At 39.7% G+C, this 20,659-nt stretch overlaps 1 protein-coding gene across 1 annotated transcript in view; it reads left to right on the forward strand.

Annotated features, from left to right (window-relative positions):
• KCND2 (potassium voltage-gated channel subfamily D member 2) overlaps window positions 1-20,659 on the forward strand; it is a 294,464-nt gene that overhangs the window by 264,208 nt on the left and 9,597 nt on the right. Inside the window, exon 3 of the mRNA XM_065665007.1 lies at window positions 11,159-11,321. Coding sequence (XP_065521079.1) covers window positions 11,159-11,321 — 163 coding nt within the window. The remainder of the gene's footprint in view (window positions 1-11,158; window positions 11,322-20,659) is intronic.

Consider the following 20,659-nt stretch of genomic DNA (forward strand, 5'->3'; position numbering starts at 1 on the left):
AACACAAAAACAAAAAAACCCCGATAATTATACGAAATGAAAAAAATACTATATAGTCAAGTGCAGGTAGTAACTTCCATGGATGTGTTTTCTCAAATGTATTCTAAACAGAAAGGAACAAAAAATGTCATGAAAGAGGAAAGAACTGAATTTCAGGGGTGCAAAAAACCCATATATGTTGTAAGGAAAATTACTCTCTTGATTGTTAGCTAGAGAGGGACACTAAGGTTCTGGACTGTGATAAATCTTCTAGTGCACAGAAGTTGCACAAAGGAAATGTTATTACCTTAAAGGGAAAGTTCTTAGTCTTTACTAAATGTGTATATGTATCTAAATATTTATATGCGTGTGTGTATAAAAATATACTACAGTAGCTTTTACTCTTGGTTTAACAGATTTAGAGTTAGCATTAGAGAAGTATTAACTGAAGTATTCAATATTTGGCAGAGATCCCTAGAGAGGCCAGTAACAGTGTCACACTGACACAAGCTGGTTTGTATTTTTCAGCTTTGCCTGAAGGAATGTAAAAATAACACTGGCCCATTGGTGGCTGTGTTGGCAAACAAAAAATTAGCTTGGTTTAATTGGGTAGTGCTGAACATGACACAATAGCCTGGTTTCAAATCAGGTGAAAATATTTAACGCAAAACAAGTAATAAATAGTAGGTTGGGAGGATGGGGAGACCTAATTATTTTTAAAGGGAAGGAAATAATTCTGGTTTTGTTATTTCAAAACCACTTTTTACTATCAGTATTTTCATATATTAAACTCCAGTGCTACCTAATGGGACTAAATAACGTGGAAGAAAAAACAGAATATTTTTAAGTTGGAAGGTGTGCCAAAAGACAAACCTGCACTGCAGACTGGGGACTTTGTTAGTACTTTGCTGAAAAAAAAAGCAGAACAAGGAGTTCAGATTTGCTGGAAATCATCCCTAGATCTTGATTTGCCTATTGGAGTCCTGATCAGCATTAAAGCCAGCAGTGGCTAAAACCTGTGTCAGTCAGAGTTTTACTTGAACATGGGAGCAGCTGGATTTGATTCCCAAGTGAAATCAGCTCACTGATCTCAATGCTGTGCTCAGTAGCTGTCACAAAATAAAGGCTCAGCTGTCCTTATAAACTGCCACAGTGCTTTTCTAGTGTTAATATGACTTATACTTGGAGCAGTTTGACCTGATGGCTAATATATACTCAGGAGAAATTTAGGAATGGATTAGCAGATCAATGCTTTGTTTTGATTTTGCTGCTATTTAGCACAAGTTTTGCAACAAAAAGAACACCTGTAGGAGAAAATAATTACATACAATTTTCAGCAATATTTCTGGGATGAGAACTGGACCCAAAATGTACCTAATCACACTGCTAATAGGAAAATTCTCCCCTCCACTGGAGCAAGGTGGCACTTCAGAACATACAACTGGGCTTCAGGAAGGTGCATTTGAATCTGCACCTGCATTTGAATCTGCACCTAGATCTGTGCTTCACAGCTCAACCCTAATTTTAGTCACAATATTGAAAAGTTTTACTAAAGAATGAGTTCCTAGAAGAATGCAGAAATGTGCAACTCTGGCACCTTCCACATGTTCCTGAGGTGTCTGAAGGAACAGAGCATCCACAAACCGAGGCCAGGTGTGGGAGGTCAGTGATATTTAGCAGCTGCTTTGGAATCATTTCCCAGGAAGGACGTGTCAAACCCTTGTCCATCCTGCTGGGAAGCAATGGAGCTTGCAGCTGGACTCTCTTTACAGACAGCCTTGTTGTAGTCAATAAATCTCACATTGCTCTCATTTCCTACCTGTACCGTGGGTTCTTTATTCAGTATTTACTAGGCACTATGGCCAGACCCTCAGTTGAAGGCTAGACTAGAGATGGTGGTACTTTTGAAGGTGGAGATTTTTATATCCTGAAGTTCCTGTTGCTTCCAGTTAATGTCTCAAGTAGTAACTGGTGAAAAGTCTTTATAATATTTGTATCAATTTATTTAAAATGCTGAGCATTTGGGATGGTGTGCATTCATCCCAGTTCCTATATCCTCATTTCCCTGTGATATATAAAACACTGTCTCTTAACTTTGTATTGCATTTTAGTCCAGTTCTCCCAATAACAGATTTTCTGAAAGAACAAAGGAGGAAAATAAAGTAAGAAAAAACCCTAAACATTTGTATTCACAGGACAAAGATGCATTTCGTGATTTGTTGGTACAAATCTAGGAGTGCTTTTTTTTCCTCTACTTAGCACAGGTGCTTCGTGAACTATGCCAGTTCTACAGTTATTTTGTAAGGATTATGTCCTGGCAGTCATCAAAAACCCCATGCTGTGCAGGAAGTCTTAACAGCTCCTTTTCCTCTGACAGTGACAGAAATCTGGAAAGGAAGGCAAAATTTGCCAGCTCCCACCAATAAAGATTTGTGCAGAGAAATTACAAGGAATCACATTTTAACATTGTGAATAATCATGGCTCACCTTCCAAGCTGGTGCCAGAAAAATAAGCTATTTTGAACTTGTCCATACCTCTTCTTTGAAAACTGTGTGCTGTTCTGGTCTTGTTTTATTGTAAATAGTATAAAAGTATTGGAGAATATCCAGAAAAGGGCAAAGGTATGATCAAATGTAGGGAGTAAACTCTGTATGAACAGAGTAGGAATTGCCAGGCTAGAAAAAAGATAAAAGTAAATAGGTATGAAGACACAAATAGCAGGACGAAGGTGGCTAGAGATCATGCACCAGCTGCTTTATTGAATACAAGGTCCTGGCTTAGGGCATCATACAAAGCAAGGAACCACAGCCAGAACAGTCAAAAGGACACTGACCACAGAACTACCAAACAGTGCTGTGAATGCCAAAAATTTGCATGGATTTAAGGGTACAAAATAAAACCCATGGAAGTGCAACCCACTAAGGATCACTAACTACAAAGAAATTGCAGTTCTAGTACTTCTTGAGTTATTTATAAATAGTTGGAGGACAGAAGAGCATTCAGGGATATTATGTGTATTTAGCCTAATATTTTCCCTATTAGTTTGCTTCATGCTAAATTTTGGAATCTGAATACTAGGCTAGGTGGAGCTTTAGTCTGGGCTACTGGTATGCTTTTGTTTGTTTCTAAACCCTGAAAGAGCTGTTCAGTTCATCCTATATATCTGTTTGTGTGTGGGTACATGCACTGAAAAAAGGAACTGTTGAAAAATTAGGTCCTAACTAAGTAACACAAGTTATTGATTTTTAGGAGCAAAGACCTTGGGACATTTTCTCTTAGGGAAGTAAGTCAGAAGTACGGCAGCAAAGATCAAATTGTCTCTTTTTTTCTTCCTTTAAGTTACTTTTGGCTTCACATAAAATAGAATGGAAAAATTGAGTGTCTACATCAGGCCCCAGAAAATGCAGTCTCTGAGGAACTAAGGAGAAGTATATTCCTTTTGTAATTATTTGAACTATCTTATGAATTATTATCCAGCCAAGCATTTTGTCTCTGCTTATCACTGTGGTATCTTAAAGACTTGAAATTCTGATGTAATACAACAAAGTAATAAATGAATTCTATGTTAATTAGATATAGTGTTCTTAAGGGCTAAAGACTTTCAAGAAATTAAGATATTTTTACCCACCTCTGTCTCATTTTTCCAAGTCTAGCCCTTGATCATTTCACATTTGCATGCAGTAGTGTTCTGAAAATAGAGTTAGATCCTAAAGAGCAACTTATATATTTTTCAAATTGTGAATGTACAGGTTGAATCCTTGTGGCAACACAGTTAAAATGCTTATTTAGAATTTCAACTTAAGCTTATCACCAGTAGCAATTTAAATGATCTGTTGTTGGATGAAATGTTAAAATAAATGACTAATTAGTGTGAACTTGCCAGCATTTAGTCACCAAGCAGCTTGGAAGCTCTAGGGAACAGCTTTATAACAATTTACAGTACCCTACTTAGACAAGGACACCGTTTTGCAATTGTCAGATATAATTTGACATGTCTGTAATATTGCTTTATGCATAACACTTCTTCTGCTCTTCAAAACGGATAGTCTTCATTCTTCACTGATGGTCTTTATTTAACTGGTCTCAAAGTTAAAGTGATTAACTGATATTTGCTCCTTTACAGTGTATCTGCTTAGTCCTAGAGCTAGACTTACCATAAAGGGAGTTTGTCGAGATTGGTTTATTCACACATCCATGCCAACACAAAGGTAGTTCTTTACCAGTCATTCCTCCTTTGTGGGGTGTGAGGCAGTTCAGCTGGTGGTTTTTATTGCTGATGGACAGTCCTTCATCCACTGTACTAAACATAAGATCCCACCCAATACAGGGCAGATCTCTCAGCAGGTAAGCATCTCCATTACAGGAGCTGGTGCTGGAAGCCTCAACTCTGAGGTCCTCCATAATGGGCTGTGACATTGCATCATGTTTTAAAAAGGCCCAAAAAGGGGTTGGCAGCACAAGGCAATGCCTGCTGCAGTGTGCAGGGACCCTCAGCAGTGACTGTACCATCTCACTCTCAATTTTTGTCAGCAAAAGGCACAGGTATTGGTGAGGGCCACACAGGGTGAGGGCACCTCCCTTGCCACAAAGCTTGCTACCGTGTGAAAGGTTGTGTGAAGCTTCCTTTGCCTGCAAACTCTATAAAAGGCCCATCTTCGCCTATGAATGTGGTTGGTGGCCAGCGTGTGGCGAGAAACCCCATGATTTAGGTAACACTAGGAAAGGCAGCTTGCAACTATTTCATTAAGAACAGTTTTTCTGCCATGTTGCTTCTCTTATGCATAAAGTGTCTGATCCATTCAGAAATATTCTCTTTTTCATAAAAGCAAACATGCTTATTTTTGCCTCTAAAATCTGGGGAAAAAAAAACCCAAAACAAAACAAAATGCCAACTCAGTAGTCTGTCTGTGTAACTGTAATGCAGCTGTTAGGAGTCTGCTGAGTTATAGCTCTGGTAGCTTAAATAGCCCCTATATAACACGACCCAAGCATCATACTTCTGTGGTGCTTTGCAGCAGCTCAGGAACAGTTAGGATATTACCTTTTCCCGTGGAGTGAGGAAGAGGTGACAAATAGGATACTTTTTACCTTTTTGGATTTAATATTTTATGATAAATGAAAACAGAAGGAAATTGGTTATCTAGATCTCTGTCTTGCCTGCAAGAAACCAGGAGTTTCCTTGGGCAAGTGATTCAACTTTTCCATGCAAAAGTTCTCTTTTTTTGACCTTTAAGTGCTAAAGCACACCTCTATAAATCTGTTTAAGCTTCTTGGGTGAAAGCTCTGGTGCACATGGGGAAAAAAAAATCTCTGCATTTTATTAGAAATGTTGTATCTCAGAAGCTGGTAACTCAGCCAGGGGCAGGGCAGTTGTCCGACTCTTGCACTGCAGGATGGAAAGCCCAGGGAGAGCTGTCACTCTTGAGAAGCAGACGTGGTTTTCATCATTCATCAACAGTCATTCTGGCTGGTGCTTTAAGGAACTTCTGTGGACCCCAGAGGGGGACATGTCCATCACTACTGAGCAGAAGAGAGGGCTAATGCAACGCAGGGACCTTCACAGCAGTGAGAGAAACCTGGAAGATTTTTTGCAGTTTATGCAGTGTCTCCCCAGGCTGGAATAAAATCTGGAATAATCTATGTAATGTTCCACATCTCACACTAATGGCAATAGTTTGTATTATTAGAAATTACTTTTCCAAAATCATAAGGCTATTTTAAGACCTAGGTAAGGCTGCAAATTCATCATGATTACTGTTGGTGTCAAAGAGGTTGGGAATTGCTTTCATTGCCTTTTCCCCTGTGCTGACACATAAACACATGCCCAGTTGGGTGGCTGGCTCCCTAAACGCATGGGCCGATGAGCAGCTGTATAACCTTCACTGGCAGTCTCACCAAAGCAGCCTCTTGGGGTTCTGTCTGTACAGGAAAGGCCATTAGCCCATGCAGAAGGCAGGAGGCAGCAGGTCCATCCTCATCCCACCTAGGTGGGTAAAGCATGCACCCTGCACAGAGCAGGCGATCAGCTGGAAGATGGGAATGTAGACCTTGTCCTGGAAAGGCAAGGAACCGTTCCATTAATCAACTCCAGGGCAAGAAGCTTGAATTCTGCCTGGATGACATGCAAAATCCAGTGGGAAATGTGATTTGTCACCCACGCATAAAAAGATTTTCCATGCTGGCTTCTACAAAGATTTTGTTTAAATGGATTTCATACCATTTCCTTTGTTCTCTGGTCAAAAATTCAATTTCCTTTAAAATAAATATCAGGAAGTTAATTTTAATTGCTTTTTGTTTATTTTACAACTCCATTATTTTCTGTCAAGTTTCACATGTTTGAAAACAAAAATGTTACTAGCTTTCTGTTTCAGCAGATGTATGGGAGCAGACAACAGACCTCAATCAATGTGATATTTTTTTAAAGAATGTAAATTAATTCGAAGGAGGTGGGAGAGGGCACATGTATTTGTAACATGCATTTTAAGATATTTTTGCATTTACATTTATTTTTAATGGCTTTTATGCCCTCTAATGTCGGAAAACGTTATTGCAAGGTAGTGTTGGGTTTTTGACAATTTTTTCCTTAACTGTGTCTGTCAGTATCAGACTAAACTATTTGGTCTTTATAAAAATCACATCCTGGATTTATTTCTACTATAGATGTTCTGCAATTTCGCAGTTTTGGTGTAAAGGTCACTTTGGTGGAGGGAGGGGATGTTTCCACCCAAAGTAAGCTCTCCCAAATACAAATTTCCAATGTGTCAAACACACACAAAAATATTGCTAAATTACAATTTCTGTGATTACTTGTTTCATCCTCCAAAATACACGTATTTTTGTCTTGGAAAAACAATTACTCTTGTGTTCAACCAGAAGTTAAATAAGCAACATTGTCCCTCTCATTTCTTAAGATTGTTAAAGCAAAAGACCTTCTCTGGTCACATCAAGGAAAAATAGCTAAAAAGTATGACTCGTTTCAGTAATAATTCAGACCTTTGATTTATGAAATATTTGATCTTAGAGCCATCAAAACCCAGTCTTTATTGGACTCAGGAATAACATAAATAGCTGATGATGCCACAAATACAGCCTCTGTTGTCTGAGATTTCTTGAATTATGGGTATGACACATCACATGTATTCCACACATCTGTTAGAAAAATAGTATCGATACGGTAGGTGGATGACCATGGATAAACTCTGCAGTGGCAGTGCTTAGATTACAGACTGGGCATTCATAAACCCAAATATATTCATGTTTCGCAAGCTCCTACAAAACCTCAGCCTTTTGTGTGTGATTCAGGCTCATTTCATGCTACCAAATCTGTCATGCAAAGTGCTAAGTCGTGCCCATGTTACTCCAACAGTAATGTGAAAGATCCAGTAATTGCAAAATGAAGGAATTCACTGGCTTCCTCTCTCACCTTGTATTAAGGTGTCAAATATGCAGACGTGGTCTGCCGCCTGTTGAATACAAACAAGTGAGACAAATACACATGCCTTTAAATCCAGTCATCCCTGAATGAAGTCACTTTGTGAGCAGATAGATGTCCATGGGCTGCAAGCAATAACACATGCCTGACCTATCTGGATTATGCTTAGAGAAACCTAGGCATTAGTTTGATCATGTAGTTTCTGACTTGTGATTTAATAAAACTTGATTGGCACTTTTAGTTTGTCATAGCCTTTTCCCTTCCCTTTTTGGCTAAAGAAGTAGAATGCACCTGACTGATAACAGGAATCAGTACAACATCTCTTTTTCTTCAATCATCCAGAGTGTACAATATTGGGATGACACTTTTGATGTTAGAAAATCAGATTGTCAGTACAAATCATAAATGCCCAAGGACTGACTTGAGCTTTGGCCACAATAATAGACATATGTGGAACAGACTATATGCAAACTATGAAAAGACTGCAACTAGAGAAAAAAAGCCTGTAAAGGAGAATATGTTTGCATTTCCACTCTGAAGAGCAGTGAAACAAGCAGGGTAGCACTAGATAAAACCTTGAAATTGTTACCTTTTGAAGAGTGACTCTGAAAATTGCTTAATAAGACTCCATATTTGTTGTGTCTCCATGGCTGAAGAAATCAGACTTTCTGCGGAGTTTTGGATTTGTTTTAGAGATCAGTTATAATTTTTCCACTTTGAAATACAAGCACCACAAAACTACCCTGCCATCTGAAAATGAAGTTATGTTCTTTCTTAATTTAGACTTTATAAGGAATAAAGCCATTACAGGTGGGGGTAAAAGAAGAAAGTTTCTCTTCATTTTATGTCATCCACTTCCATTGGTAGCATTCAGTCATACATGAAGTATAGCTAATGGTAACGTTTAATCCAGTAGGGACAAGTCCATTAACAATTCCGGGCATGCCAACACAAGATTAAAATCTGTGTCACTGTCCAGAAGAGCAAGTATGTTTCTCTCCCTGTGCAGAAAAGCTAATTTCTTGGAAGCAATTTTTTTCTGACCATAATTTTATTTCAACATCTCCAACACAGTGTTTATCAACAGGAGAAAAACTAGATATGTAAGGGTTATTAATGATGTGAAAGATATTATTAACACTAAACTGTGGACAAGCAACATTACCTTTGTAAAATGTCACAGTATTACAACTTATTCAAGCTGAAGTAGAAAAATAATCAAAAGCAAGTTATTTTAAAATAAGCAGTATATCCATCTACCTGTCATTTTGCCCAGAAGGCAAGAAAAACACTGCAAAATACCTTCATGTATCAAACAATCCTTATATTCTTATTTCACTCCATAACACTGAAATACTGTAAAAAGGCATCTCCTTGAGTAGGTCCACACATAAATACTGAAATGTTAGACATGGATCAGCTAATAGTTCCTGTCACTACTTCTAAAGCATCAGTCTGCACTTGGTTCACATAATTACAGTGTCACATTATCAACAGGATGAACTATATCCCTGAGCAACATCAAACCAAATTAATTGGAGCCAGCAATGCCTCCTGTCCACAGCAGCCACCAGTGACTATATGAGCTTATGAAGGTTCCGAAATATAGGATTTCAAGGCATCTAACTAGGATACGCATCTAAATACAGATTCTGGAATCTAGTTAAAGAGATCTGTTCCAGTAGTGCTGCACACGTGTAATTTTTAAATTTCAAGATCTGATCGTGCCGGGTGTCTGCCTTTTAAATAGCTTTCTGATGATACACTTTGATTCAATTTAACAAAATACTTGGATTGTATCTAAAAGGCTGATGTAAAACAATAACGAATACCAAATCAGCAATGATTATCAGTGATTAGATCCTGGGACTTCTCCACCAAGCTCACCACCCTGGCCCCATGCCCACCACTCTCCTCACTGCTCTGCCGGGAAAAAAAAGGGAGTTAGTTAGATGTCAGGGATCCCATTTGTCAAAGGGACCTTGAAAGGTCATTTATTCACTTCTCTGCTCAGAGGAAAGAACAGCTGGGCATGCATCACTCCTGACAGCTGAAAGTCAGCTCTGGCTTTAGGAAGATAAGCACCAAAAATGCCTATGATGTGAGATGCAAATCTTTATGAGAAGGAAAGAATGATCTCTTTCTTGTATTTTTCCAGTTTTATGCATCTTGTCATTAAGACCAGCTATATTAATAATTTAGAAGAGGGATTCTATTGCATGATGTATTTTATTCAGTCTTGCATGTCACAAAATCAGAAACTATAGCATTCAAATTCTGAGCAGGTGGGGGGGTGGGTATTAGTAGAAATACTAATGTATTTTTTCCTGTGAATATTTTATACTTGACCATGTTTTGTAAAGCAAATAAACATTTATTTTACACAAGATGATCTTTGTCAGTAGTCTAAGACCTGAGAATCTATATTATATCAGCCTGGATGACAACTTATTTGAATATTTATGTTAAACACCTTACTCTTACAAAATTCAATCTATTTATCTTCACCTACAAAGCAATACATATCCTTCTGACATATGCTGAGCACTCATTGCTAGAAAGTGTTCTCTAAGTCCATACAGATTCTCCATCATCTGATATCCCCATCCACTTATCCCCTCCTCGTGATTAGGTGCGGGATTTAGACCATGTGACTTGAAGACTGCCCTCATCTTTATTATTATTCCAACTCCTGCTAAGCAGACAGATTTTGTTTTCCATAGCATTTTCCAAACACTGCTCCTCCTGCAGTTTCATTTCTAACCTTTTCTTGTGTTAACAGTTTATAAATCCTTTGTAATAGGGAATGTGCTACCTCCCTTCTCACAAACATACTAAACATACATGCCACGATCAGTGTTTAATAATAACTTAAAATCCAACAAAGAAAAAATCTGAATGGTACTTGAAAGTAATTTATCTATTAAATTCCACAGTATGTAATTAAATACTTATAGAATATGGCATGCTACAGAGTGCAATGAGCTGATATCTTGCAATAAGCTGTCACTGGATTGCCTCCACATACTTCAGTAGCACTATGTTTTTACTTGCTGGACCAAACAATATTCAGCATCATAAAGAGAGGTAGTAGAACTAGTAATTCTGAGCACTGCCAGGAATGGCATTTAGAATTTGTTTGGTTGCTTGCTTGTGTGTTGAATTTTTCATGTTTGCTTTTGTCTAGACCACAGATGAGACCTCTACAGGGCAGCTAGTTCAGTCCCCCACTCAAAGGCAGCCTATCAACAGCAGTAGGTTAGATCAGCTGTGCTTTTGTCCAGCCAAGTGTTGAAAATCTCAAAAGATAGAAATTCCACAATCTCCTGGACAGCTGGTACCAAAAATGTGCTACCCTCCTAAATGAAAGTACTGTATCAACTTAAGTGAGACAACAGATTATTCAGCTTGGCACTTGCCTTACCAAATAGTGTCCCTGTGATCTTGCCAATGGAAAGTGATGAGTTCTTCCAACAAGCAAACAGAGTAAAGACTTAAATTCAACACCGATTTATTTTTTCTTCCTTAGCAAGGTCTCTCAGGTCTCTCACTCTCCAGGCAGCCTGGGAAGACTACAGCAGGTAAAACATAGATGCCCACAGCTTGATGGACAGAATGCACAACACTGGGAATGCAGCAAGGATTATTTGCAAAAGAAAATCTATTATGCAATTAATTCAACTTGAAATTCAATATTTAAAAAACATTTTGCTTTTTTTTTTGTTTTTTTTTTTTTTTTTATCTAGATACGGTGACATGGTGCCAAAGACAATAGCTGGCAAGATTTTTGGTTCAATATGCTCCCTGAGTGGGGTCTTGGTCATTGCTCTGCCAGTTCCTGTAATTGTCTCCAACTTCAGCCGTATCTACCACCAGAATCAACGAGCAGACAAGCGCAGGGCACAAAAGGTGAGCTCCTAATTTTTTCCGCTTCTGCTATTGAAAAATTAATAACTTGAGTTTCTATATGTTGTGCATCCTCAAAGTGAGTATTTCTTAGCAAAATAACTATTCTATATATGCGCCACACAGCTAGGCCATGTCCTAGATGCTAAACAACATCAGACAAAAAAAAACACAACATGGCTCGTTTATATTTTCTGTCAAAATTTACAGATTTACTGTTGTGGTAATTCATCCTACTTGTTAGACTAGATCTAGTCTTTTCAGACAATTGTTGCAGTTCCACCCACTGAAAATCCTTCTGTGTTTCTTACACAGACTTTCTTTCCATGAGCATCTTCTGAGAAAAAAAAGAATAAAAAGAAAAAAAACCTAATAATGATTCCTAATGTCTCTCTTAGCAGCCTGCTCTACTAATCCATGTATTTAATTCCCAGGTTCAGTCTCTGGGGAATCTGATTATTGATGAACTTGTCTCCTCAGCACCTACTTTGCTTAAAAGTCTTCAGAAAAAAAATAAAAACTTACTCACAAAAAGCCGAAAGCAAAAGTCTCTTTTTCCAGCTTCCTTGATTCGCTGAGTCTATCACTAAAACACCAACTAGTTCTACAAGACAGTTCCTCTCCTTGACCCATCTGGGCAAGGTTGGGAGCCAGGAAGAACTATTTACCGGAAGAGCTGCAGCCAAGCCTGGGCAATCAGCTTCCACCCAACATCACGGCTAGTGTACTAATACCAATCTACTTCACCCAACCCTGCAATGCTAAGCATCTTAGAAAGCTTCCACTGACACCTGAAGCTCTGATAAGGGAGCTGAGATGCATTGCCTTCTGCTCCTCTGCTGATGGCCATTGAGAAGAGTGTTTACAACCCAGGCTGCAAGATGGCCAAGGCTAAGGTGTCAGCACTTGAGTTTTCTGTGGTCCGATGGCCTCTGTTCAGGGGTCCTGAGTCTCCAGAAATCCAAGGAGAGCAGGATCATTGCCCACAGAGATGTGCAGGTAGGCCATTGTTGGAGACTACATACATAGACTGTGGAACACAGCCAGCTGCAAGCTTCATCTGCCTCATATAGATAAAAGCACCAGATTTAAAGATCCAGAAGTATTTGCTTCTTTCTGGACACCTTTTTGACTATTTTTTTTTCATGAAAAGGAAGTGAAATAAATATACACAGTCATACCATTCCCAGAATATCTTAAGGAGAAACAGAGGTACATGGCCAAGTCTGCCATCATCTCAGGCTGAAAATATTTCACCCTTTAATGGCCGCACCTTGGAAGAATGCTGTCAGATGAGGAAAATGGCCATAAAAGAAACCAGGTGTATTGCAAAAATGTTATCCCTTTCTAGAAACCTGATTTCAAATGTAGTCTGCTTCAGTGATCCAAATACCACACCTTACCTATCTATTAATTCCACCCACCCTTTTGCATGCCATTTTGTCCCACAATTATAGCTGTGCATTCCGCTCTCTCAGAGCTGGGAAATACAGAGACATGTCACTTCTACACTGCGTTGTTTCTGCCAAGAAATTTTCCACTTCTGTTTGTGTAATGGCAGCAGACAAAGAACAGTATACATCAGCCAAAACACAATGCTTCTTTACTGTTCCTCTGAGCATTGCACCAGTCATGGGTAACATATCTGCTTGATCCCAGCAATAAATGTGCCTGTTTTGAGCTTTCGTAATAGCTACAGACACAACCAGCCTTACTTCCTATAGAGACTGTCTCCTACTGCATGTCAAGTCTTCTATGCCTGCTTTACACTTGCTGGTGAGAAAGAGATGGACACTAGAAAATACCTTGCTGGCAATAATTAGATTGGCAGACTGCTATTATTCCTCATAATCTCCTCCTGAATAGAAGCTGCTTGAGTTAATAACTGACTTTTCTCCTTGCTAAACAGTGAAGTCATTATATGTTTCAAACAGGAATATGAAATGATAAATGGTAGTCTTGCCAAGTGTTTTTTCTCTGCTCTCCAGAACAATACTGACAGTAAGGATAAGAGATTTCTGACTGTGTTGATGCCCTTCTTGCTTCAGAGAAAATGGCTTTGAGGTCTGATTGACTTAGCACTGATTTATATCTCCTCACTCATTTATATCTCCTATTGCAAAGCTGATCTCTGTCAATCTAAAATGACTGAGATGTTGAACTGAATATCACTCTGAGAGACTGAAAAAAATCAACAAAAGGCACTTCTTGGGTACTGTATAGTCCATATTTAGCAATATTTAGCTAGGAAATATAGCCTTGCATGTCACAGAAGGGTTCTATTGCATTGCATAAGAATATTCAAGCAAAAAGATCACATTATTGAAGCTTGAAATTCCTTCTTCATTCAATACAGTAGAAGCTTCTCGCAGCTTTCTGAAATAAGTATTCCCTTAGGCACAAACCTTATTCTTACTCTCTAAGGCTGAAGAACATAAGCTTGAAGAAGGGGCTGTTTCATGGAGCACAGCATGAACCCCTGCAGGCAGTAGTACCTCCCGCTGGCTACAACAGCTTCCATCTGATTGTGGGAGTTGTGTATTTGAATTGTGTAACTTACTTTATCAGTATCTCATGCAAAAGTTTAATCAAGATAGTCTTCAGAAATGGCAAAATATTTGGTCTGTAAGGAAACTCAAGAGCAAGTTCTCTGTTGAAGTCGAAATCTGGTACAGGAGCACTGGCAATTTTCAGCAGAAGAAAAATTTGTCACTTATATTAGGTTTGTTCAAGAGCCATGTGACCATCAGCATATGCATTTACTGAGTTCTGCACAGTCATTCAAGATTAGATGATTCCATTTGTTTCTTTTTGGCCAAAAGATGATTTACATTAAGGCTCAGGAGAAGATAGAAGAAGAAATGTATATATACCATCTCATTTCAAATACATTTCAAAGGAAGATCCTGCTTCCAACCATGGAATATATTGCAATTAGCTTTAAAACCCACTTTGTAATAGAGCTGATAGGTTGTCAGGAGAGGCCAACCTTCCACTGCACTACGGGAACTCACTAGCAATCAACACAAACAAAAAAAAAATAGGTGAAAATAAAAAGCAAAGAAAATTCATCTCTGCTTATCAGAACATTTTCTTCTATCAGATAATAAGGTCCAAGGATCTGACATACCCTGACAATTGCAATTCAGGGCAGAACTAATTATGCCCCGTAGTCTTACTGTGACTTTTCCTCAAGCACATTTATCACTACTGAGACAGTTCTGAAAAATCCTATTTGTGGAGCTTTTCTCGGCTATAAATGATTTCAAGAGGCCAAGTTATTTTGGTTGCCCATCAGTGCCTTCAGGTGGCAAAGTTAATGACAGATGTGTTGTGACTGGTCCATGTGTAAAGGAAAGGACAGAAAAAGAAAAAGTTTAGGTAAGCTTGGACACAATTTCCTATTCCATATTTGATGGGTATTAATGGTTAAGATATGGCTAGACCCTCACAGTGGTGAGTCACCCCATTCACTGGGATGACTACCAAATCAGCGGAGGGCTCCTCTTGAAACCTGTGTGTGGCTACCCAATGGCAGCTTGGCTGTAAAGCTCCATTCTATGTACTGCTGCAGCTCTTATGATGGCAATGTCCACCTTACCCTGAATGAAGCATCTTTACTAGATGCCTTCTTTGTTTTCCATATACCTATTTTTCTGCATATTTTGAAGGCAAGAGCCTTGTATTCTCTTAACCAGCAAGTCCTAAGCGTGGGTCCATCTGCCCAATATTGTTCATTATCTGGTAACTGAAGAAGCCTTAATTTAGTTACCCAAGCAATTTCTCCCAAGAGTGACAAATGGTGCCACAACAGAAACCTAAACAACTATCATCAGCTCCAATTCCTGACATAATACATAAAACTCAACCTGAATCTTTCATGTGAGTATGGTCTTCTATCTTTGTATAGCAAAATCTATCCTAAAGATTGGCTTGGCTTTATTATTTATTGATTGTGAATGATGTATTTATCTGCCAATTTATGAATAATTACTTACTAGATAAATATAAATAGCTCTCAAATAAACTGCAACAGCTAACAGCACCTGGCAGTCTAGAGCTGAGTGTTTGTAGTAGGGAACCCTGCTAGTTATTGTGACTTCTTTAAATGACATAAATAGGCCATTAACCTCAGTGGGGTTGCCAAGACATAACTAACAAAACAACTTACCCAAGATTTTTTTAATTTAGCACAAAAGCATATAAAGCTTGTGTTTACTGAACAATACAATCATAGAATCACAGAACAGTTAGGGCTGGAAAGGACCTTAAGATCATCTAGTTCCAACCCCCCCTGCCATGGACAGGGACACCTCACACTAAACCATCTCACCCAAGGCTCTGTCCAACCTGGCCTTGAACACTGCCAGGGATGGAGCATTCACAACCTCCCTGGGCAACCCATTCCAGTGCCTCACCAGCCTAACAGTAAAGAATTTCTTCCTTATATCCAATCTAAACTTCCTTTGTTTAAGTTTCAACCTGTTACCCCTTGTCCTGTCACTACAGTCCCTAATGAAGAGTCCATCCCCAACATCCTTATAGGCCCCCTTCAGATACTGGAAGGGTGCTATTAGGTCTCCACGCAGCCTTCTCTTCTCCAGGCTGAACGACCCCAACTTCCTCAGCCTGTCTTCATACAGGAGGTGCTCCAGTCCCCTGATCATCCTCGGGGCCCTCCTCTGGACTTGCTTCAACAGTTCCATGTCCTTTTTATGTTGAGGACACCAGAACTGCACACAATACTCCAGGTGAGGTCTCACGAGAGCAGAGTAGAGGGGCTGAGAAGTCACGCTCCCAGTTCATGTTCATTTTCTCATCGACCAGCACCCCCAAGTCCTTCTCTGCAGGGCTGCTCTGAATCTCTTCTCTGCCCAACCTGTAGCTGTGCCTGGGATTGCTCCGACCCAGGTGTAGGACCTTGCACTTGTCATGGTTGAACTTCATAAGTTTGGCATCAGCCCACCTCACAAGCGTGTCAAGGTCCCTCTGGATGGCATCCCTTCCCTCCAGCATATCAACCGGACCACACAGCTTGGTGTCATCGGCAAACTTGCTGAGGGCGCACTCAATCCCACTGTCCATGTCACCAACAAAGATGTTGAACAAGACTGGTCCCAACACCGATCCCTGAGGGACACCACTCATTACTGGTCTCCAGCTGCACACTGAGCCATTGACCACAGCTCTTTGTGTGCAGCCATCCAGCCAGTTCTTTATCCACTGGGTGGTCCACCTATCAAATTTATGTCTCTCCAATTTAGAGACAAGGATGTCATGCAGGACAATGTCAAAAAATTTAATAATTTGATAATTTGAATAGGTTGTGAAAGCAAGGAACAACTCAACAAATGTATGAACCTTATTTAGTTCTGTACCCATTAATGTACATAAACAGCACTTCCTTCTCTGCTACATGCTGACATCCTATAACTTATTGTCAGCTAATCTGAAGTCAATTATTTGTAACTACTGAAAATCGGAAGATCAGAGCATGGAATCTGAGCTTGATTTTTTGCTTGGAATGAGCATACAGGATGGGTTTATGAAAGGCCAAACAAAAAGTGATATAAAGAACGTTACTTGATATTTGGACAATTCTACCACCCAACCACTTGTTCGCTCCTCCCCAGCAGGGTAGGGAGAAGACTCAGAAGGATAAACATGCAAAAATTTATGGGTGTGGATAAAGAAAGTTTAATAGTTTTTTGAAGTGGGGGTGGTGGATGAGGCCTGAGGGGGTGGGGGTCAGCAACGGAGGGAGAGGGGACAAGAAAATAAATAATGCACCAATTGCTCACCTCCAACAAGCTGATGCTCAGCCTGTCCCAGGGCAAGGGCAGCCCCTGCCAGCCTCCATCCCCATCCAATTTTGTTGCTGAGCATGACATCCTATGGTATGGAATATCCCTCTGCTCAGCTGGGGTCAGCTTTCCCAGATATGTCAGCTTTCCCAGATATGTACCCCCCAATTTCTCATGCACCTTCAGCCTGTTCAGCAGGACAGTCTGAGGAGCAGAAAAGGCCTTGATGCTTTGTACGCACTGCTCAGCAGCAGCTAAAATACCCCATGTTACCAATACTGTTCTAGTCACAAATCCAAAACATAGTTCCATAGGGCTGGCAAACCTGCCATATGAGGAAAGATGGAAGGAGCTAGGTCTTTTCTCCCTGAAGAAAAGAGGGCTCAATGGAGACTTCATCACAGTATTCCGTTACTTAAAGGGTGACTACAAATAGGATGAGGACTCTCTCTTCATGAGGAGCCACATGAAGAAGACAAGGGGCAATGGGTAAGAGTTGCACAAGGAGAGGTTTCATCTGGACATAAGAACAATTATTCATTGAAACAACACCCCCAGTGAAGTGGTAGAGTTTCCCTTGCAGAAAGTTTTCAAGACATGATTAGATGGGGCACTAAATAATTTTATCTAGGCTCCATTTCTCACAGAATGTTAGACCAGATGAACTTTCAAGGTTCCTTCCAACCTGTGCTGTTCTATGATTGATTCTATACCAGCTACTATGAGGAAAATTAACACAGTTCCAGCGAAAACCAGTACACACAGAATGAGTGTGAACGAATACTTATCTTTTAATTCTACAAGATCATTAACAAAAATAATCATAAGGTAAGTAATTAGCAGTTTTTGAGTTTTGATAGTAAAAGAGTTATCTGGTCTACAGAGCAGTAGAAGAGTGACAGCAGGAATGATCTAAGTCCTAAATTACCTAGGCTACCTATGCTTCTTGCATAGCAAATTGAAGACACACTCTTGCCAGAAATGTTTCACAGTACTGCAGTAAGCCATGCCTTAAAGTGTTCCTGATAAAATCTCTCTCTTAAAACAGCTGGACAGATGAGGGCATCTTGGGTGTTAAAAGCTGAATGTTGTAAATACTCTGCGGTGCTACATTTGGCACTTATTAAAAGCTTGTGAAATTAATTTTTTATATTTCTAAAATTGACAGAGCTAACTGTTGTTAAATAACAGTGAATTCCCTTTGTAAGGTTTCTGTAAGTGCAGCCGTAGACAAGGACCCACCTCTAAGTTGTAAAATTTGAAGCTAGGAAAAAGAAAGCAATTCATTCAAAAGCAAAGTTTAGTGCAAATACAAGGAAATCTGATCATCAGTTTCTTCATGAAGTTTCAGACAAGATTATTGTGGTGGAAAAGAACCATATTTCACCTACATTGGCTTTGTCCTGGACGACATAAAAATTGCCAACATCAGAGACACATTCAGTGGCTAACAGGGAAAATCTCGCAGCAGTTTGAGGACTAAAGGAAAAAACAGGTGTTCTGTAATCACAGTTTTTCTGATGCCATCGCATCATTTTGGTGTCCTTCATAGGAATTCAATCCCCGGTGCACAGCCCTTATAAACCTGTTCCCTACATGAGCTTTTACTGATTCCCTGATAGGAAATGTGAGGAGACACTAGATTACTCATGCTACAGGCTCTGATATAAATCAGGCAGAAGCACTGAAAAGAAATCTTATCACTTTAACAGATTTGTAAACACCTCCAGTTTCAGGAGAATTTTCTGTTAGCTGAGGTATAAGCATGGAAGCCACAGTGTCTGGTTCCTGTCTTGGTAATAGATTTATCTTCTTCTTTTTGGTAAGTGATGTAAATTCAGGCCATATGAACGGATCTCAGCTAGAAAGATGTAAGCTACTCACTCCACAAAAGCTTTTCAAGATGCAATAAATTCATATTTGCAAAGGTATTTGAAAACTTCACGTGGGAAGTACAGCCCATATTGTGTGTGTTGTAGCACATAGATAAGATAGTCTGACAAACTGTTATGTTTCATATATCTTTATCAATTGGTGCTGCAACATAATTATTGCTTCATCACCGCAAAAGAAAATGAATATGCATGCTAAAAGGAAAAGCATAACTAATGCATGTTCATTAAGTCTAATAAATCTCCCTGTATGAAAAGCACACTGAAGAGTACCACGGCTAAAACTTTTGTGCCTGAAATCACTTATTTATGGGACTCCATGTTGCGCCCTGCAAAGGCATCTCTAAAGTGTCTCAAGATCCTAAGGCTAAACAGTACTACTAAGAAGAACCTTTAATATATTTATGTACATAACCCAGTGCACACATCCCGACCCATGAATATTCTGTGGCATAGGTAAAGCTCTTCCATCTGCCTTCACCCATCACACTGTTGGTGTATCTCAAGAGCTCCATTTTGAAAAGGACCTATTTTCTACCCCACCCACACCCCCCCAAAGGGATTTTTAATTGGTAGCCTTGAGGACTCAGCCATATTCACATTGGTAGCACTGGATGTGCCACCGAGGAGCCTGTGTGAGCCTGAGGGTTGGAGCATCGCACGCCCGGTGGCTCACTGCAGCACACTAAGCTGCCCAGGGCTGGTCAGTCATGGTGCTCAGTAAAAGACTGGACATTTACCCTCCAGTCCAGTCCCTGGGGACCTGCTCAGGGTGTTGGAATGTGGGGCTGCAGATGTCCTTCCAGTGCTAACAGGAGGAAGGGGAAAGCAGGAACACTGCAGAAGCACTGTGCAGGTGATTGGGGCACTTGGCTCCTTACCTCTAGCATAATTAATGCATTAACTGCATTGCTAGAAAGGCTGTGTTCACCAAGGAAGGCAGTAAAACAATGTGTTATTCTAAAATACACAATTTATCACAAAATCAGGCCACAGCCTCTCATGTGAGATTTTTGACTCAGTGATGCACGCACACACGCACAGCATTATTTTATTTCAGAACAGTTAAAAGGTAATAAATACATTACATATAACGTCAGCCAGACTCTAGCATGTCTGCTGTTAGCTGTCATGAATTCCTGGCTTGCTGCTGAGAAGATCTGTGAGTTTGAGGCTGTGGGTGCAAAGAAGCGTGGTGTTGAGCTATTCCTTATAGTCAGTTAATTATTAATCATACTAGAGAGATCTGGTGCTGCAGTGACCTGGCTGCTTCCCTATTCAGAGATTCTCAGTCATTTCATGGTGATGTTTAATGTCCCAGAAACTGGGACAAGAGGGGAAGATGTTTCCTCTATTTTCTGAAAATATCAACTGAGTAATTATCAGATATGAAAATCCCAATTAATATATCAAAGTCAGTTTTTTAAGTTCTTCACTGTATTTCTTTCCGTGCTTCAGCAGCCATTCAACACAAAATGCTGCTCAGCATTTGGCTTTCAGAATCAGAAATTTAACCATGAAGATAAACCCAGACTGTGTAACCAGACACAAAAATTACAGAATCAGGATACCATGCTAGAAATCCCATATAAGCTTCTGTTTTCCACATTACTGGATGAAAGAGTCTTTTCCTCGTTTCCCCCTA

Source organism: Lathamus discolor, chromosome 1 (genome assembly GCF_037157495.1).
Source record: "Lathamus discolor isolate bLatDis1 chromosome 1, bLatDis1.hap1, whole genome shotgun sequence".
Classification (NCBI taxonomy): Eukaryota; Metazoa; Chordata; class Aves; order Psittaciformes; family Psittacidae; genus Lathamus; species Lathamus discolor.